Genomic DNA, 19,882 nt, shown 5'->3' with positions numbered 1-19,882 from the left:
ATTAAATTATACCCAGAACAGATACACTATTAGCTACAATTTAATTCATAAGTTCACTCTGAAAATAAAACTCACCCCACGTAAGTGCCCAGTATAAATTATATTCTTTTAAACTTTCCTCATAGATTCCATAATTAATTCTTGAAATACAATTAACAATCTTCTAGATATATAAATTTATATCTACATATCTTTTTATATTTCATACAATTTCCATTAAGGGTCAGATGAGTGTCTCAGATCCTCGAAACCTTACTTCAAAACAGGCCAGAATCTGACTCTTCGTTTTTAGAAATTTTTTCCTGTTTTGTTATACTTCATGGTTTGATGTTTATATGATGTTTACAAGTGGACTTTACAACATTGTTCTAGTACAATTTTTATGTGAATTTTCTACACGACATTGCTCTAATACAATCAATTCCATATGTTCTTCTGACCGCCATTCACTCCCTCACTGACCATTTTTGTTTAATTAACCTGTATTTTTATGTGATATCCTCACTATGTAAGAATCAAATTCTTCATGTTTAATGATCCCAGATATAATATGAAGTACAAGGGTTACTAATCTATAAGAGCAGAAGACAATTATAAGGTTTGGCTTGAGATCCTTCTAGTTAAGAAACCTACTACTTTCCGGCCGGGCGCGGTGGCTCACACCTGTAATCCCAGCACTTTGGGAGGCAGAGGCGGGTGGATCACGAAGGTCAGGAGATCGAGACCATCCCGGCCAACATGGTGAAACCCTGTCTCTACTAAAAATACAAAAAAATTAGATGGGTGAGGTGGTGGGTGCCTGTAATCCCAGCTACTTGGGAGGCTGAGCCAGGAGAATGGCTTGAACCCAGGAGACGGAGGTTACAGTGAGCCAAGATCATGCCACTGCACTCCAGCCTGGTGACAGAAGACGACTCTGTCTCAAAAAAAATAAATAAATAAAATAAACTTACTACTTTCCATTGGTATCTAATTGACTCTAAAAAGTATATTGTACAGTTTTCTTTTTAATGAGTCCCAAATATTATCCTACGCATCTCAGCTCTTTATATTTTATTGAAATATGTTTGTCTCTCTCATCTACTAGATTTTAAGCTCCTTGACAGCAGACTCCCCGTATCTCACTCATCACAAACAATAAACCTAAATAAAATAATAATTCTAAATGTAATATTTTTGAAACTTAACTACACCACGTATGTTCTTCTTTTCTATCTCTAAGACATATCATGGTATAGAAAACAAATAATCTTTAAGATTTTTGCAATAGTAATTTATTCTGCTTCTAGATATATGTAAATTCATGAATCTGACATATTCCAGTTATATTAATTTTGTTACTTTATGGTAACTTTGTTTAAAATTTTAATGTTCTCTCTTTAAACACTGAAAAATATTTATTTACACAAGAGTGATTTTCTAGTTTTATTGGGAGGAATTATCCAGGGACCTTATTAAAATGCAGATTCCTGGCACCAAATACCAAAGATAGTGATTTGGTAAGTCTGGGATATATTTTACACACAACATTTTGAGAATTAGTGTTCTGGGGTATTATTTTTGAAAATTTCTAGAAGTTGACAGTGACTTCCGTAATACCTTTGAGATCTTAACATATCAGTTTGTTACATTACAAAGCCCTTAACTGACAGCACTGCTGCATGTAATTGTTCCTTAAGAGCCAAACGTCAAACCTCTTGTAGTTATGAAATTCAAACCCGTAAGTTTTAGCCTGCCTCTCACAGGCTCTTGTGCATCCTAGTTGTGAGATGATAGTAGCCCATGGGATGCACATGTAATGAATCTGTTCGATGAAGAAGGCAGCACTTTTGAGATCATTACAAAGCTTGTTAAATTGAAATCTGCCATGCTATATACAAACGAGTTTCTATTTCCGTATATACTAATCACAGTTGAAGTTATGAGCAAAATAAAGGAAAAGCCAAAGCATTTATGAAAGGTCCCTCAGGTACTACCATAATGTGGACAAGAAAAAACTTATGTGATTGTTTGTTCTCAAGGTTTTTTAATACTATGACCCCCCACCACCACTTTCATTTTTTTAGACAGAGTTTCACTCTTGTTGACCCGGCTGGAGTGTAACGGCGCAATCTCGGCTCACTGCAATCTTCACCTCCCAGATTCAAGTAATTCTCCTGCCTTAGCTTCCCAAGTAGCTGGGATTACAGGCATGCAACACCACACCAGGCTAATTTTTTGTAATTTTAGTAGAGATGGGGTTTCATCATGTTGGTCAGGCTGGTCTCGAACTCCTGACCTCAGGGAATCCACGCACCTCGGCCTCCCAAAGTGCTAGGATTACAGGCATGAGCCACCATGCCCAGCCTATGACCCCTTTTGATAAATTAAAATCCCCTAGCTCTCTCAAGATATTGATTTTCCCCAGTGAGAATATGCCCCCACCCAAGAATCACTATATAATATGGGAATCTTACCTCCCTGTCCCATCTAGAATTTATCTAGTTTTACCTTCGAAACTGTATATACAAAAAACAACCTTTATTTGTAAGTCTTCATTTTTCAAATGCAATGCATGTTCTTTTTCGTTTCACTCAATTGTCTAAATGTTCTTGGGAAGCTGTAATTGTGCAATTTCATTACAGGATTCTAAGATCTCTTTTCTTCAATATAGATTAATTTTAAAAGCTCAGTGCACAAGGTTTTATTATCTATAATTTACACTGTCTCTCCAGCCTCAAAGAGGAAGGGGTAAAATAAGCCATTATCCCTGCTGTATTTTCTTAAAAGCTGCTGAGTTTATTTTTGAAGCTTTTCTTATGTTCGCAGTTTACATTTTCCTATTTATTTCCTCAAGATTTTCAGTTTATTCTAAAGAGTCTACCTCCTCTAAAATTCAAAGGTTTGCCCTTCTTTATATTTACAACTAACTTGCCCACTTAACTCTTAAAGATTTTTTAAAAACTAAACTTCAACTGTATTATTTTTCATCAGACTGTCTCCTGGTATCACGAATACAGCTTGAATACATTTATTATTAGTAATATTTAGCTCAAAGTCTTACTGTAAAATATCCTTTTCTCCAAATGAATAAAGAATGCAAACAAAGAAAACAAAATAATGTGCTGGGATTTAGGCAGAAAATACTACATTTATAAAATCAAAGTAATGAGTTTTAACTATTATAAGCACAGAAATTATTACATAGACATGTGAAAGAAACAATAAAAGCACAATTTCTAAAAGCATATTTATTAAGATAAAAGCTTTAACTATGCCCATCCCTAGACAGTTCATAACTTTCCAGAATAAAAATTCAAGACATTTAGATTTTCTCAAGATTTTTCCTTAGACAAGTGAATGCCCCTCTGTTTGCCTTGTTCTATTTACTGGTTTAGAAATTAGCTTTCTTAAACGCCTGCTGCTGGCAGCTGAAGTAGTACCTTTCTTTGCTGGTGGTTCATCTTGCTGAAGTTCATTTTCATTTACTCTTTTTCTTTCTGAACAGATTTTAGTTTTGCTGTCCTTAGGCACTTCAACTGTTTCATTACAAATCAATTTATTGTTTATTATTAAAGAAGATGTATCAGCCTTGTCCTAAAGCAAAATAAGTTAAAAATAATTCACATACAGAAAGCTACAAAAAATGTACAAATCACATAAATTACTTTCAATAGTGTACCATAAAAATTTTATTTTCAAATTTGTTGAGACATTTTCTAAGTTATTTCTTAAGTTTCGTCCTAAAATAACTGATGGCTGTAGCAAATAAGTAACATTTGGGGATAACGGGAGAATCTTAAGAAGATAAATCTCTGAAGTCACATCAGAAACATGCTTTGAAAAGAACAATATGAGACTCAACTATTTATTTTGTTTTGTAGCCAAAGCCTCTTAAAGATTAGTATTGTCTTAAACATTAACAACTCCTAGAAAAATAGTTTTGCCCTTAGCTTTAAGTCGATATATATTCAAAGATATACAGCCTACAGACAGCTTTGAAACTGAGCTTCTAGATACGTCATTTAGACTTTTTTTTTTTAAGGCAGACTGCCTCCCTTAAAAAGGTTAGCAGCAACCAAGCACAGGGGCTCATGCCTGTAATCCCAGCACTTTGGGAGGCTGAGGCTGGAGGATTACTCAAGCCCAGGAGTTTGAGACCAGCCTGGGCAACACAGTGAGAACTCGTCTCTACAAAAAATTAAAATTCCAGGTGTTGTGGCCCATACCTGCAGTCCCAGCTACTCGGAAGGCTAAGGCAATGGGATCTCTTGAGCCCAGGAGTTCAAGGCTGCAGTGAGCCATGGTCACGTCACTGCGCTTCAGCTTGGGCAACAGAGTGATGAGACCCTACCTCTAAAAAGAAAGAAAGCGGGGGAGCTGAGGGAGGGGGGGAATTTCCAAAAAAAAAAGGTATAATATGGATTTAGAAGAAGGGTAAAACTCAGCATTTAAGTGCAAGTCTATGGAGTAATCAAATGTATGGTAAAGGCAGAAACTTGTAGCAATCAATTTGAAAAAACAAAGTGTATGATAAAGAGTGCCGCTTAATCAGCAAACATTGTATTAGCAGGAGATACAGATAAAAATAACCTTTTAAAGTCATAAAGTAATGGGTTATTTAAGAAAAAAGGCAAAGTTTTTCTAGCATCTCTAAACAAAGGATGTCATAAAGAACAATCTCCATGCTTTCTCACAATTAGTCCCTTAGTGTCACTGATAAATGACAAAATCATGGGACAGGCAGATCACACCTCTGACACAGCTCCATAACAAGTCCAAGTTGTTCCTTCCCCGATCCTTAGTACCTATCAGAATGATCCCGTCATTTTTCCCCGCTTCAAAATATACAATCCTCACCAAAAATCTATCCTTCAGAAGTCATAGTTATTGAAAGGAGGGTTTTCTGCTCCCAGGGTATGCTTGGGTAGAAAAAGCAAAGAATTCAAACTAAATTTTTTCATTATTGGAAAGAGTTTGCTCTTAAGACAAGATGTGGAACAGTGACCCTAGATCAACTGTTAATCAGCACAATTAGGTAAGTTCCAAACTACTTTGCATATTTTTATGTATTTAAGTGAACAATTTAAATTTAGCACACTGTATTTAGTTGATAAAACAAGGTCTAGCATCTATAAAGTTTATTTACAAGCAAGGACTAACTAATTTACAAATATTGATTTTTTTTTTACTATCACTTCCTTAAACATTGCTAATATATTATGGTATGCAAACATACTACAGCAATAAATATAATCCCATGTGAAATTTCCAACTATTTGAAGTTGTAGTCGCCAGAAATGATCTGTCTCTGACTTTCCTTTTTGTTTTTATTTACCAAATCAAAGAACAGACTTAAAATCCAGATCAAGAGATGAGAGCAAAAAGCATGTGATGACTAACCAAATAAAAGTTCTGAGAGCCAGGAGGCCCAGCAATTAATTTACTGCCCCAAGTCTCAAAAGTTTTACATCCCCTTACTTCACAAATCAATTTCCTCTTCCTTAATCTCTACTACTACTACCCTAAATCGAAGTCCTCATCAACTATTAGCTGAACTCTTCCAAGAGGTAGCTATCTGGTCTCTCTGCCTGTAGTCTAATTCTATCTCAAACCTATCTTCCAAGTTTCCAAAAATATCTGCTCAAATGAAAAACTCCTCTTTGCTATTCCTCTGGTGAAAATGACTCCCCCAGTGACTTCCCAAACTCTTTAATGCAGTATTCAAGGTCTTTCATCTTATCCTATTCTACTACTCCTAGCCTCATTTCTCACCTCTCCTTGCTTCAAACTTTCCTCCTAAACAACAAATTGTTTGTATTTTCCTGCACTCACTGAAAGATTTCTCATTTCCACGACTTTGCGCACTCTGATTCTGGTACACGGAAGGCCAATGTACCTTCTTGTCTCTCATGACTACCACTGTCCCTTCCTCTACCTTCAAAAGGCTAAATTTTACTCACCCTTTAAGGCTCAACTTAATCATTTTCCTCTCCACAAAGTATTCCTAACTCCCCACCCACTCACAGATTCACACATTGACTATGACTGCACATTGTATTATATTTTTGTTGTTTTTTTCTTATTGGGGGATCATTAGGGTAGTAGATTTTATTAATCTGTATAATTCCAATAATCTAGCATAGTACCTGGCACACGCTGGACACTCCACAAGTGTTTCTTGCTCCTCCACCTTATTAAATACTAATTATTTACTAAATAGTTAATTATTAACATATTAAATATTAGGATATTTCTCCCAGTTCAGGTACAGAAAAACCAGAGAATGAATCATGTATCTAATAAATACCAAAAGAAAGGCCTACTATAGGAGATTAGACAGAGTGCTCTTCTAGAATGCTCCTCATTTACCCCTGTGGTATCAAAAGCCCATCTAAAGTTCAGATGATTCAGGGAATGTTGGTGGGTATTAGAGTTTGACTATCAAGATACAAAGAAACTCAACAGTCACTTTTTATAAGATACCACGCCTGCTTCTTTTGGTCATAGAAAAGACATAAAAAAGCACCTTTCAACAAAGCAAGATGTTTGGCTCTAAGTTTACTCAGCTTACTACATTATTACCATATATTTTACCATTTCTAAATAAAAGAATAATTTGAAGGAGCTTACCCCCAAAAAAGAAAACCAAAAGCCATTTTAAAAGACATGGATTAAAAGACAAGCTGATCATTCCAAGCTGAACTGAATATGAAATTATCTAAATTTGTATGAAAGACAAAAAACCCTTTAAGTCTTTACATGTCACAGTGTATATAACTTTTCAGAAAAAATACCCTTGCTATTAAGCATATAAACAATAGCAACAATGCATATAATAAAAACAAGTCTCTAAGGAAAAACCTAATTTTACTGAATTTCACGTTATAGTTCCCTGAAACATTATAATCTGGTTTTCTAAGTATACCTAAATTCCTTTCTCCTCAAAGCTCCCCTTCCAACTAGCTGAGGCTTAAACATCCAAAGGCTACATATTCTTCTCCTTTTTACATGCAAAGCACTGCCAGCATATCTTGTGGAAAAGTATGTTCAAAGAAGTCAAACACCCTCGTCTAAGTTCTCAAAAATTCAGATTTGGAAAATAGTAAATTGAGTTCAATGTTGCATAAGCAATTCAATATTCTCAGTAAATTAGTCTTAGTTGCATAAGCTATTTTAAATTATTTCCTTTCAACCAAAACATACACTTGTTTATCTAATTTATTAATATAACACAAAGTTAAATTCTTACATTGCATTTAAATGTGTTTTCCATATGAGACTTTAGGTTCTGAAATTCGTTGACAGTATCTTCTTTTTGATCAATTATATTTATCAATTCTTTAATTCTTTGATTCTGTGTAATTATTTTCTTCGGAAAGAAGAAAAAGCAATGTTTCGTGAATATACTTTGGGATAACTAGAATGCAAACATGATTAATAATGCAAACGGTTTTATAATTCCTTCAAATTTTAAAGTTAAATAAAGCTAATCAGTGGCAACACACTATGCACAGCATGATCTTATTGTGCCTTTAAAAAAATTACATACACACCACACACACACACACACACACACACACACACAAAGAAAAAAGAAGCTATATAGCATATAAGAGGAATCTGGAGCCAGACTGCCTGGGCTCAAATCCTAGCTGCTATCCCTTTTAATATGTCACCCTGGGCCAGGCACAGTGGCTCATGCCTGTAATCCCAGCACTTTGGGAGGCCAAATTACCTGCTGGGCAGATTACCTGAAGTCAGGAGTTTGAGACCAGCCTGGCCAACATGGTGAAACCCCATCTCCACTAAAAAATACAAAAATCAGCCGGGGGTGGTGGCCACCTGTAACCCCAGCTACTTGGGAGGCTGAGGCAGGAGAATCACTTGAACCCAGGAAACATAGGCTGCAGTGAGCCATGCCACTGCACTCCAGCCTGGGCAACAGAGCAAGACTCCATCTCAAAAACAATAAATAAATAAAACTAAAAAAACTATGTAACCCTGGGCAAGTTACATCATAAAGTTGCTCTAACATTTAAACGAGTTAATAAAAAGCACTTAAAAGAGTATCTGGTAAATGGTAAGTGTTCTATAAATACATACATAAAGTAACAGTCTAAAGAGCTTCCAAACAAGTTGGTTTGGTTTTGCTTTAAATTTAGGAAGAATATTATGGGAAATTTTTTATTTTCTATTTATATAGCTTAATGTAATTGATACAACTAGTGTCTACTATTTTCGTAAGTAGAAAAAATACAAGAAAAGACAGGAATTGTATAAACAGTAGGTGTAATGTCTTCTAAGTACATTTTTGTTCTTTAAATACTGGATATTAGATACCAAGATCTTGAATTATTTATATCTGATCATATTTTAAAATATTCAGCTTTTTGAAAGGATAAATATAAGTTGAAATAAGACTCAAGCCAGAGAAGAACAGATAAAATAACAGAATAAAACCAATCCCCCATGCATACCAAGAGACTATATTACTGTTTCTTTAATTATTTTTTAAAATAAATCTAGTCATCATTCATACCCCTTTGTTAATTAAATAACTTATCAAGACAAAATAAAACTTAAAGTATTACCTTATTAGATGTCTCAAGCTCTTGAATCAATGAATCTGATTCTGAAAAAATAAAGAACATTGAAAATAAATATATAAGCATCTAAAAATATGTATCACTGAATAACTATGAAACATATGCTGCTCTAGTGACACTTTACTGTTACATTCAATAAAAAGGATTTTGATAGCACTAGAAGCACACCCTACTCATTAAAAAAAAAAATCTGCTAATTCAACCACAACAGGGTAATGTTTCAGAAAAAGCCACTTCTAAAACTCAGGATAAAAATAGGCGGCATATGCTAAATAGTAAAGAACTGGCATAGCATCAGAGAAGAAAAGGAGCTAGTGCTTTTTAAGTACATTTCATAATGCAAAGGCACCACTTACATGTTATTTTCTACCCATCTTGTTTCACACAAAAAAGAGCAGAGCAGTTATTGCAACTAATTCTTAAAATGCAGATATTACAAACAATTCTATTTATGTATATAAAATGCCCTCAGCATGGTGGCACATGTCTGTAGTCCAAGCTACTCAGGAGACTGAGGTGGAAGGATCACTTGAGCCCAGGAGGTGGCAAACTGCAGTGAGCCATGACCATGCCTCTGCGCTCCAGCCTGGGTGACAGAGTGAGACTCTGTCTTTTTTTTTTTAAAAAAAAAAGGGGGGGGGGGAGATAGAAAAAGAAAATGCCCTCCTAGTTAGAATGAAGCATCAAACTAACAAATTACTTTAAACCACTCCACAGTAGTCACTCTATCCCAAGAGTGAATCTTCTCTACTGCAAGAATTCATAAAGAATATAGAACAAGGCCAGGCACAGCATGGCTCACGCCTGTAATCCCAGCACTTTGGGAGGCTGAGGCAGGCAGGATCACTTGAGCCTAGGAGTTCAAGACCAATCTGGGCAGCATAGCAAGATCCCATCTCTACAAAAAGAAAAAAAAAAAAATGCAGCCGCTGTGGTAGTGCACACTTGTGGTCCCAAGTATTCAGGAAGCTGAGGCAGGAGGAGTAATTGAGCCCAGGAGTAGAAGGCTGCAGTGAGCTGTGATGCCACTACTGCACTCCAGCCTTGGTGACAGAGCGAGCCACTGTCATAAAAAAAAAAAAAAAGTAACAAAATTTACAGCTTTACTCATAAAGTTAACACTTGTTCTGATTTTTTTTGAGAAGCTCATTTTCTAACAATATTGGTCTAAAATAAATGAAAGTCAAAAAATATTTTTAGTAGTAAATTACTACAAAGTCATACAAATGGTAAAATATTAAAATATGTTACCTAGATGAAAGACTTTTCTGGTCACTATGGTAAATGAGCTACATAAATCTCTTATACTTACCAAGAGTACTTTTTATGTGTTTACAATATCTAAATAAAAGTAAAATTTATTCACTTACCATTTTCTCTCCTTTTTAACTCTTCTTTGGTTTTGATTAATTCTCCTTTGGTTTTAGCTAATTCAGCTTTAATTTGATTAAACTTTAGTTCTAAACAAGCAATAGCTTCCTGGGGGTCAGGAAGAGATGCAATATATAAGTGAGCAATTTCAGCCTGTTTCTTAATATCAGCAACATTATCTTGAAGAGAATCAATAATATCTTCAAATCCTACATAATTATGTGTTTCCTAAAAATAGCAAAAACCACATGCCTAATATTAACAGTAGGGTTCACCCTTTATATGTGGTACCATGTAATTTAGACAGTTTTTAAAAAAGCAAAAAATTCACCACTTGAAATTCTTTAAAATAAATTATATAGATGCATCTCCAATTATGAAAAACCTGTGTTCCATTATTTATTTTCTGTTGTATGGACCATGAGGCATATTTTCACATAAAAACAATGTTATAAACTGTGACAAGTCATTATAGAACAATTGTGATTACCTAGTTCAGGTATAGTTTCAATTATATAATGAGACCTAAAAGGTTTTGTTGGGATAGTGCATGAAACAAACCTCCATTTTCACAACTCAGTCAATCCCAAACCACGTCAAGGATACATAAGGTTTGCTTGACAGCAGACGTCTAGAACACCACTGTCACAGGCCCTTGAACTGAGTGATTAAAAAACTAAACAACAAAAAAAACTCCCCCAAAAAACTGATCAATTTCAGCTTCAGTGGAAGCAACAGAAAAGGATAATTTTTCTTATATTACAAGTAAAGAATAAGCTGAGCACAGTGGCATGCACCTGTAATCTCAGCCACCTGGGAGGCTGGGCAGGGGGACTGCTTGAAGCCAGGAATTCAAGATCAGCCTGGGCAACACAGCAAGACCCTAACTCTAAAACTATAATAAATAAATAAACAAACAAAATTTTAAAAGAGTAAGAAATGGTAGTTGCCCGGCAAGGGCAACCCTTTTTATATATAAACATTTTTGTTTTAATCAGAACAGCAAGTAAATGACGACTTAGGTCTCTTACACCTTTAAAATACTTTTTATTTAAAAATGTTAAGTAAGACAAATCTCAAAAAAGAATCTATCTGCCTACAATACAATGATTCAAGCAATACCAAAATAAGATATAAATATAACAGAGGTATAAATTTTTCAAAACCAATCACTATATTTAAATTCTTGGTGCCTTACACTCCTAACAAAACATGCCTAATTATAATAAAGCTACACACAAAGCATTGTTTTAATTCTAAACTATCTTGATGTTTCTCATCATTGATGTGGTACACTAAACCCCGGTACCAAAACCTCACTGGATGTTTTTAAATACTTCAATTAACATACTTCAGTTTCAACTTTTGTGGTACAAATGTCTTTCGCTGGTTCTTCTCGAGTGTCACATTTACCAACCAAATCCTTGAAGATAGCCAAACGACGTTCAGCATTTTCTTCTAATATCTCTCGTTCTTGAAGCAGAGTTTCCCTTCAAAATACAAATTAATCCCATTAAGAAACAGAAAAGGAACTACTTTGTGTTTTTGTTTTAAACATCTAAGATTAAGTATATTCTAGATTAAAAGAAAATTTAGTCCAGGTACAGTGGTTCACGCCTGTAATCCCAGCAATTTGAGAGGCGGAGGCGGGTGGATCACTTCAGGCCAGGAGTTTGAAATCAGCCTGGCCAACACGGCAACACCGTCTCTACTAAAAACACAAAAATTAGCTGGGCGCGGTGGTGTGCGCCTGTAATCCCAGCTACTCAGGAGGCTAAGGCAGGAGAGGCTAAGGCAGAAGAATTGCTTGAACCCAGGAGGTGCAGGTTGCAGAGAGTCAAGATCACACCACTCAATTCCAGCCTGGGTGACAGCGCAAGACTCCATCTCAAAAAATTAAAATTAAAATTAAAAAAAAAGAGAGAAAATTTAAATAATCATGCATGGGATTAGTAACAGCTATATTCTTTTTTTTCTTCTCTGAGACAGAGTCTCGCTCTGTCGCCCAGGCTGGAGTGCAGTGACACAGTCTCAGCTCACTGCAACCTACATCTCCCAGGATCAAGAGATTCTCGTGCCTCAGCCTCCTAAGCAGCTGGGACTTCAGGAACATGCCAGTACGCCCAGCTAATTTTTCTATTTTTAGTACAGACGAGGTTTCACCATGTTGGCCAGGCTGGTCTCGACCTCCTGACCTTGAGTGATCCACCTGCCTAGGCCTCCCAAAACGCTAGGATTACAGGCGTGAGCCACCACACCAGACTAGTAACAGCTATTTTCAAACTTGTATAAAGAGATCAGAATTCAGAAGCCACCTAATGTAAAAAGTAAATTAAGTAAAAAAAAAACTGAAAAAGTAAATAAAATTCTCAATTTTTACCTGGACATGAAATAAATAACTTACTTAAAGTCAGCTTCCCGTTGAGCCCAATATTGAGTAAACTCCTGTGTAACTTCTTCTCGAATTTTAAATTCCAAGGTTAATTTTTCCTTTTTTTCATTTATCAGTTTTTTTTTCAAGTCTTCTATTAAGTCCAACAGTTTCTATAACATGTAAATGATAAAATTCTTATAAAATAATAAATATTATCCCAAGAGAAATACCGTCCAACTGTTCAAAAAATAAAACTTTACATTTAGTCAATTATAATTATGTGTCCTTTTTAATAGTGATAATGTTCTCACTGAAAATTATATGTTTGCAGAGATTTGTTAACTGAAAAATCAGGTTGGCCTTTCCACATTTTAGAAATAGACCTTTGGTAACTCGTCTCACTGTCTAGCTATACTAAGAAAATAAGTAAAGTTAATTAGTGCATTTATTATGTATCAAGAACTACTCTGGGGAGTTCCATGTTTGCTTCATTTAATCCACAACTTTCTGTGAGCTTGGTATCATCCATATTTCATAGGTGGGAAGCATAAGGATCAGATCTCTGGTAAATGCTAAGGTTGAGTTTAAAAGTGGCCTGTAAAAGTCTAAAGCCCAAAGATTATATACACTAGAGAAGTTGCTAAAAACACCCACTTACTAATCTGTCAAATAAAGATGTTACATAAACTTATCTTATTAGGCTTTTTATAACTATCCAGATGTCAACAGCAATTCTATAGCCTTTGAAACACATACATAATCATGAAAAATGTACTATATAAAGCAATAAATAAAACACTTAACATGACCATTATACATTCGTAACATAAATTGTAGCATTAAGGAAACAGCTACATATTCTTTTTAATGTTTCTATTTTAAAGTTACTCAACAACAAATTAAACAATAAACTCTAAGCTACAGATCTTCCAATGTCTCAACTTTATATTTGAAAATAGTTCTATAGATATCCAGACTTTGAAACTCTGCCTCCAAGAATTTATACTGAAAATAATTATAATATAACCCCATGTTCTGGCTGTATGAATGCTGATCACAGTGTTGTTGTTTTGTGATGGTAGTTGTGTTTAAATAAAGAAAAAGTGAACCCAACTCAACCAACGTTAAAGGATTGGTTTAATTATGGTACTACCATACAGTAAACTACTGTAATGAATAATGATCACCTATATTAATAATTCATACTTTTCACAATTGATTTTTATATAAAGAATACCAGGTTACAAAACAGTAATATGTAATAAAAATCCATTAACATGAGTGGTAGATTTGAGAGATCTTTATATTTAAATTTTCTTTTTCACTCTACTATAAATATATAATATTATTTTAGTAATTTTAAACTACATACTTTCTGTGTAAAACAATAAATAATAACTATTGAAGGAGACATCAGAATGAATGTGGAAAAACCTTGGGAAGTTTGTTTATTATTTTTTTTTGAGACGGAGTCTCGCTCCGTCGCCCAGGCTGGAATGCAGTGGTGTGATCTCGGCTCACTGCAACCTCCGCCCCCCAGGTTCATGCCATTCTCCTGCCTCAACCTCCCGAGTAGCTGGGACTACAGGCGCCAGCCACCATGCCTGGCTAATTTTTTGTATTTTTAGTAGAGACGGGGTTTCACCGTGTTAGCCAGGATGGTCTCAATCTCCCGACCTCATGATCCACCCGCCTCGGCCTCCCAAAGTGCTGGGATTACAGGCATGAGCCACCGCGCCTGGCGGGAAGTTTAATAGTTTTCAATAATTAGGTTTTTATCATTGTTAGCATCTGATAAAGTTTTTGCTGAAAAAACTTAGGCTGGCTATTATAGCTAAATGAATTTAAGTATATGTATGCTAATATCAAGGTATTTTATAATGGTTTTTAAAAGTCCCAATCCTTTAATTAAAATGTGAATAAAGGGCTGGGCACACTGACTCACATCTGTAATCCCAGCGCTTTGCAAGGCAGGAGGATTGCCTGAGCCCAAGGGTTCAAGATCAGCCTGGGCAATAGAGCAAGGCCTCATGTCTACAAAACATTTTTAAAAATTAGTTAGGGGTGGTGGCATGCATCTGTGGTCCCAGCTACTCAGGAGGCTGAGGCAAGAGGATCACTTGAGCCCAGGATTTTGAAGCAGCAGTGAGCCATAACTACACTATTGTACTCCAGCCTAGACAACAAAGCAAGACTTTGTCTCTAGAAGAAAAAAATAAAGCATGCCAACACCTAATCATATTGATTTTTAAATGTCAAATATCAGACATTTTGATGAATTTCCTTAAAATATTTAGTCAATCTTATATGATAAGCATTTACACTATATAATCCATCATAAACTATAGCATTAAATATTTTTCTCTAGTAACTTCAGAAATTTTACTAACCAACATTATACAAAAATTTCAACTTTGAAATGAAAAAAAAAAAAAAAAACTGGGTTTTTTGGTTTGTTTCTCTGTTTTTAAGACAAGGTCTCACTCTGTCACCCATGCCGGAGTGCAGTAGTGCAGTGATGGCTCACTGCTGCCTAGAAATCCTGGACTCAAGCAATCTTCCCACTGCAGCCTCCCAAGTAGCTGGGACTACACCTCTGCGTCATCATGCCTGGCTAATTTTACTTTTTTGTAGAGATGGGGTCTCACTATGTTGCCCAGGCTAGTTTTGAACTCCTGAGCTCAAGCAATCCTCCTACCTCAGCTTCCCAAAGTGCTGGAATTACAGGTGTGAGCCACTAAACCAGCCAAACTAGACTATTAATGGCTCCTTTCGTCACTGAGGAGGTACTATTTAATACATTACAGAAGCCCAAGTAACACGGTCTAACCACATAGTGACCAGATAAAGTGGGACTTGTACTACATCTGAAGCTATCATTCTTGTTTCCAAACATATGTTCAATAATCGCTTTCAGGGACATGAAGGTAAATTATTAAAATGAGAGTATTTAGCCTAATACATCATCGATCTACTTATACTTCTGCAATCCAAAAGAGTACTGTGATGTGTGATATGTCAACACCATTAAAGCACACCCATGAACACAGTCTACTAGTGTTTCTAGGACACTGGTAAGAGGACTCCATCTATACTCACAGTTATGGCCAATTAAAGAGGGGAATAGGTAGCCAGGTAAGGTGGCTCACGCCTGTAATCCCAGCACTTTGGGAGGCTGAGGTGGGCAATCACAAGGTCAGGAGTTCGAGACCAGCCTGGCCAACATGGTGAAACCCCATCTCTACTAAAGATACAAAAAAAACTTAACTGGGTATGGTTGCGCATGCCTATAATCCCAGCTACTCAGGAGGCTGAGGCAGGAGAATCGCTTGAACCCGGGAGGCAGAGGTTGCAGTAAGCCAAGATCGTGCCTTTGCACTCTAGCCTGCGCAACAGGGCAAGACGCTTTCTCAAAAATACATAAATAAATACTATAATTGGACAGAGGCTAAAAAAACAACTGTTAAATCTTATTTATTTATCATAGTAACAAGTTGACAAACAATTAGTGTTTTTGAAGATATGGGATCATAGGTACTTGGTAGATATTTTTAGCACTTGTACTTGAGACTGCAAAATAAAAGTCTGATGGAATACATAAAATCACTTAGTGAAAGGATACTCACATGGTCTGTAAGTATCACCCCACAGATAATATGGTTTTGCAATAAAGATCTGAAATACTGTTATCTTAACCAAGTGAGCAAAACTTAGCATCTCTAAGAATGGAAAAATCAGACATCATGTGGCTCTTGGTGTGATGCAATGGAAAATTTACAACTTAACCTACATAAAAAGCTTCCCTAATGTATTAAACCTAAATCATGAAGAAATAATCAAACCAATCTAGATTGCAGGCATTCTATGAGAAAACTAGGATCCACTTTTCAAAAATGTCAGTGCTAGATTAGAAATGATTAAAGAAACACAATAATCAAAAGCAATGTGTTAACTCTGGCTGTAGACAAAAACAAAGTGGTTATAAAGAACATATTGGGAACACTGGAGAAATCTCAATACAAACAGTATACAAGGTTATATTAGTGTATCAATGTTAAATTTCTTGGGTATGAAAATTTCATGGTCTTGTGATCATGACAAAAATGCCCATGTTCTTAGAAAAACATGTTCAAATATTTAGATGTAAGGTGTCATTATGTCTGGATCTTATTTCCAAATCGTACAGACCAAAAGATGTGTATTCACATTCTCATAAAATGGTAACTGGAGAATCCAAGTGAAGGACAAATGAGTATTCATTGTACTAGTCTTTCTATAGGTTTGAAATTTTTCAAAATATAAAGTTGAACACAAAAACTTCAGTGTACTGTTGAAAAAACTGAAGAGAGAGAGGCTTAAGATTTAACCTTAACTTCAGAATAAGAAGACAAGCATAGAAGTATGAGTTCTTAATACATACTCTCTTCTCCTCGTGGCTAATGAAAGCCTTATTTTCCTCTAATGTTTTATCTAGATCTTCATCAATAAGTTTAGTTTCCACATTTTGAGTTTCTTCAGCGTTTTCTAGCTCCTCAACCAAATCCTCGTCTTCCATCAAATCTTCTAGACTATTTTCCCATGAAATGGTGGCTCTTTTTGCATTTAATATTTTACTATTTGAATTACTGTCTAGTGATACATCTTGAGAAGATTTGACAGGTCCAAATAATTTCTCTTCAGAGGAATTTAAAGTGTCTGGGACACAAACCTGTTAAAATATTCAATGTGACTTTTAAAACAGAAAAGACAAGAACTGTCCACTAGAAAATGATTATTTTATAAATTTAAGTCAAATGAAAACTCAAGTGTTAAGGAAAAACTATTCAAACAAACATACAAACAGGAATCACCATCCCTAAAAGAACATTCTGATAGGAAAAAAGCTACTTACACATGTAAACTAGAGGAAAAATCTATCTTCCTGGGCTAAGTTCTCAGCATTAATCTTAGCAGAGGGTTTTCCAATTACCCAGAAGTACCAAATGAACAAGATGAATGGCAGAGCAGACAATTCATTCCAAAAATACTCATTAATTTATAACTGATGTTTATTATTAACTCTTATTACTAAAGGTCATTTTAATCCTAGCATGGGCAACTTTCAATCCTTTCTCATGTCTTCCTACTTGGTCAAATATTTACCTTTTTAATTTTCAATTATTTCCTAGGCTTACAGTATTAAGTACAAAATATTTATTTCAAGAAAAACTGTTAATATTCTAATAATAAGAGGCTTAATAAAATAAATATTTACTTTTTGTGCAATGGCGGAGAACTTCAATACATTGAGTGTTTCATCATAGGCTAAATAACATTGGCTGATATTGACAATCATACATATTTTCCCTTTACCATTAAAAAAACTTTGAAAATAGTGAGTCAGTTTACTTTCCCGGAAAGGCACACGCTGTTGAAACCTACGGAAAAAATTTTCAGAAAACATTGTAAATTAAAAAACATCTCATGAAGTCGGGGTGCTGACACATTTTACAAAGAAATAATTAAGCCACCTATCATGAAATTAAACTTTAGGGTAGTGATTAGTTTCAGATGTAATAGTCCTTCTCAGTTTTCTTTTTATCTTTTCTTGTTTGTTTTTGTTTTTGTTTCTGTTTTGAGACAGAGTCTAGCTCGGTTGCCCAGACTGGAGTACAGTGGCACAATCATAGCTCACTGCAGCCTCAACCTCTTAGGCTCAAGCGATCCTCTTGCCTCTGCCTCCAGGGTAGCAGGGATTATGGGTGCCTGCCACCACGTTCGGTTAATTTTTTTATTTTTATTTTTAGTAGAGATGAGGCTGGTCTTGAACTCCTGGGCTCAAGCAATCCTCCTGCCTCGGCCTCCAAAAGTGCTGGGATTACAGGCATAAGCCACCATGCCTGGCTGTTTAACTGCTGCTACTTACTAACAATAACCCACTATGTAAAATATAAAGAAAACCACATTTAACTGGGTTATGTTCCCTAGCATAGAGCAAGTATATAAGAGATGTCACGAAACACCCTAAATAGAAATGGTGAAAGCTGATTTATATTTACTCAGCCTAAAATGCTAATGCAAAAATCTATTGCATCTAGAACTATACACAATACATTAATAAGAATAAAGTGGTTTTAGATCCTAAACCAGCATTAGAAGCTTCTCATTTACAGTGTCTATTGGTATAGATTTGCCATGGAAAATACTGACTTTACCTGATGAGTTACTGGCATCAACTGACATTTCTATCATTGTCTTTAATCCAAGATCTCTTAAGTACTTGAATCACAATCTATACACAGTCATTACATAAGAAGCAGGTTAAAAATCAAAAAAGAACTTCCTAAAAACAAAAAAGTTGAAAGTTTGAACACTATAATATTTAATATGCTAATAACACTTTCAGAAACACTTACTTTGACTTTTCACTATTCTTCAAGACGTTAATACACTTTCCCAGAGTCAATAAAGAAGTGTTGATATTCCCAGTCTCTCTTAACCTTTCACCTTCATTCTGTGTCTTCATAGTTCGTTCTGAACCAGCAAGATCACATAAAGATAATCTGAATTAAGAAAAAAAAAGTACTTTAAAAGTTCTTCAAAACAATTACAAATAATTAAATTTAAAGAACATTCAACTTACTCACTGACTCGAATTACACGAGACATTTCAGAATCTTCAATCTGTAATATTTTAATAGTGAATATGCTGTGACTGAAATACAAAGATTAAATGTTATCTTATCATTTTTAATTTCTGCATTCTAAATAGGAGAGACAAGTATTCAAATCAATCTTATTTATACCCTAGTATAACTACAGTCCACCATTGCATTTTCCAATTAGCTGTTAAATATTTCAAGCCAGTGTTCTACTGTCACTTACATACCCAAATGCCTAAAATCACCTTTTGCCTAGCTCTAAATCCCTCAAATTATCTCCGGACAGTTCAAATTCTATTAATAATATCATTTATAATAAAGCGACATTTTGTTTGAAAAGATAATATTAGTTAAAATGATATTATGTACAGCTAGCCAATACTCTGAATACACACCTAAAGCAAAGCATACATTTGACCTATAGATCCAGATCGTGTATTGTCCCATGCCCAACTGACTACGGAAACAGGGCTCCTTCTCTAAGAAAAAGCCTGCTTTAATTATCTCACTGCTTAAACTTATTTCCTTTGCCTTTTTTTAATTATCTCACTGCTTAAACTTATTTCCTCTGCCTCTCATCCCCCAATCCCATCAAAACTTCCTTCCATAACCCCTTGAGATTATACCCTCACTGAGTATATTTATATAATATTCAGGGGATAAGTGAGAAAGACCCAGAGAAAAGGCCACCATTATTACCAACTCCAAAAATACTGAGCTTAGATACTGACATAAAGAAAGAGTAAAAACACCTCAGAGATTTCCTATAAATTAATAAATCTACTGTCAGGACAGGAAACAGTATTGATAAATGTGTTTAGTGTTATTCTGTATACCAAATGTTTTTTATGCCTTATGAATTGATTTAACACGAGAAAACCTACTGCCCAGTTTAATGTAAAATTAGC

General features: G+C 35.1%; 1 protein-coding gene across 4 annotated transcripts in view; it reads right to left on the bottom strand.

Moving 5' to 3' along the window:
• Nucleotides 1-19,882, bottom strand: part of KIF20B (kinesin family member 20B) — a 72,776-nt gene that overhangs the window by 37,898 nt on the left and 14,996 nt on the right. For 2 of the 4 annotated variants that reach the window (XM_024254023.3, XM_054522617.2), the window contains exons 10-19: nt 18,956-19,027; nt 18,729-18,875; nt 17,588-17,750; nt 16,754-17,041; nt 12,364-12,503; nt 11,311-11,449; nt 9,959-10,187; nt 8,574-8,614; nt 7,232-7,351; nt 3,423-3,576 (exon numbers count right to left, since the gene is read on the bottom strand). In XM_024254023.3, coding sequence (XP_024109791.3) covers nt 3,423-3,576; nt 7,232-7,351; nt 8,574-8,614; nt 9,959-10,187; nt 11,311-11,449; nt 12,364-12,503; nt 16,754-17,041; nt 17,588-17,750; nt 18,729-18,875; nt 18,956-19,027 — 1,493 coding nt within the window. The remainder of the gene's footprint in view (nt 1-3,422; nt 3,577-7,231; nt 7,352-8,573; nt 8,615-9,958; nt 10,188-11,310; nt 11,450-12,363; nt 12,504-16,753; nt 17,042-17,587; nt 17,751-18,728; nt 18,876-18,955; nt 19,028-19,882) is intronic. The other 2 variants (XM_024254024.3, XM_063727655.1) reach the window with 1 other exon arrangement.

The sequence above is a fragment of the Pongo abelii genome, chromosome 8 (assembly GCF_028885655.2).
Source record: "Pongo abelii isolate AG06213 chromosome 8, NHGRI_mPonAbe1-v2.0_pri, whole genome shotgun sequence".
Lineage (NCBI taxonomy): Eukaryota > Metazoa > Chordata > Mammalia > Primates > Hominidae > Pongo > Pongo abelii.
The sequence above is the reverse complement of the archived record's forward strand: the minus strand, read 5'-3'. Positions and strand labels throughout refer to the sequence as shown.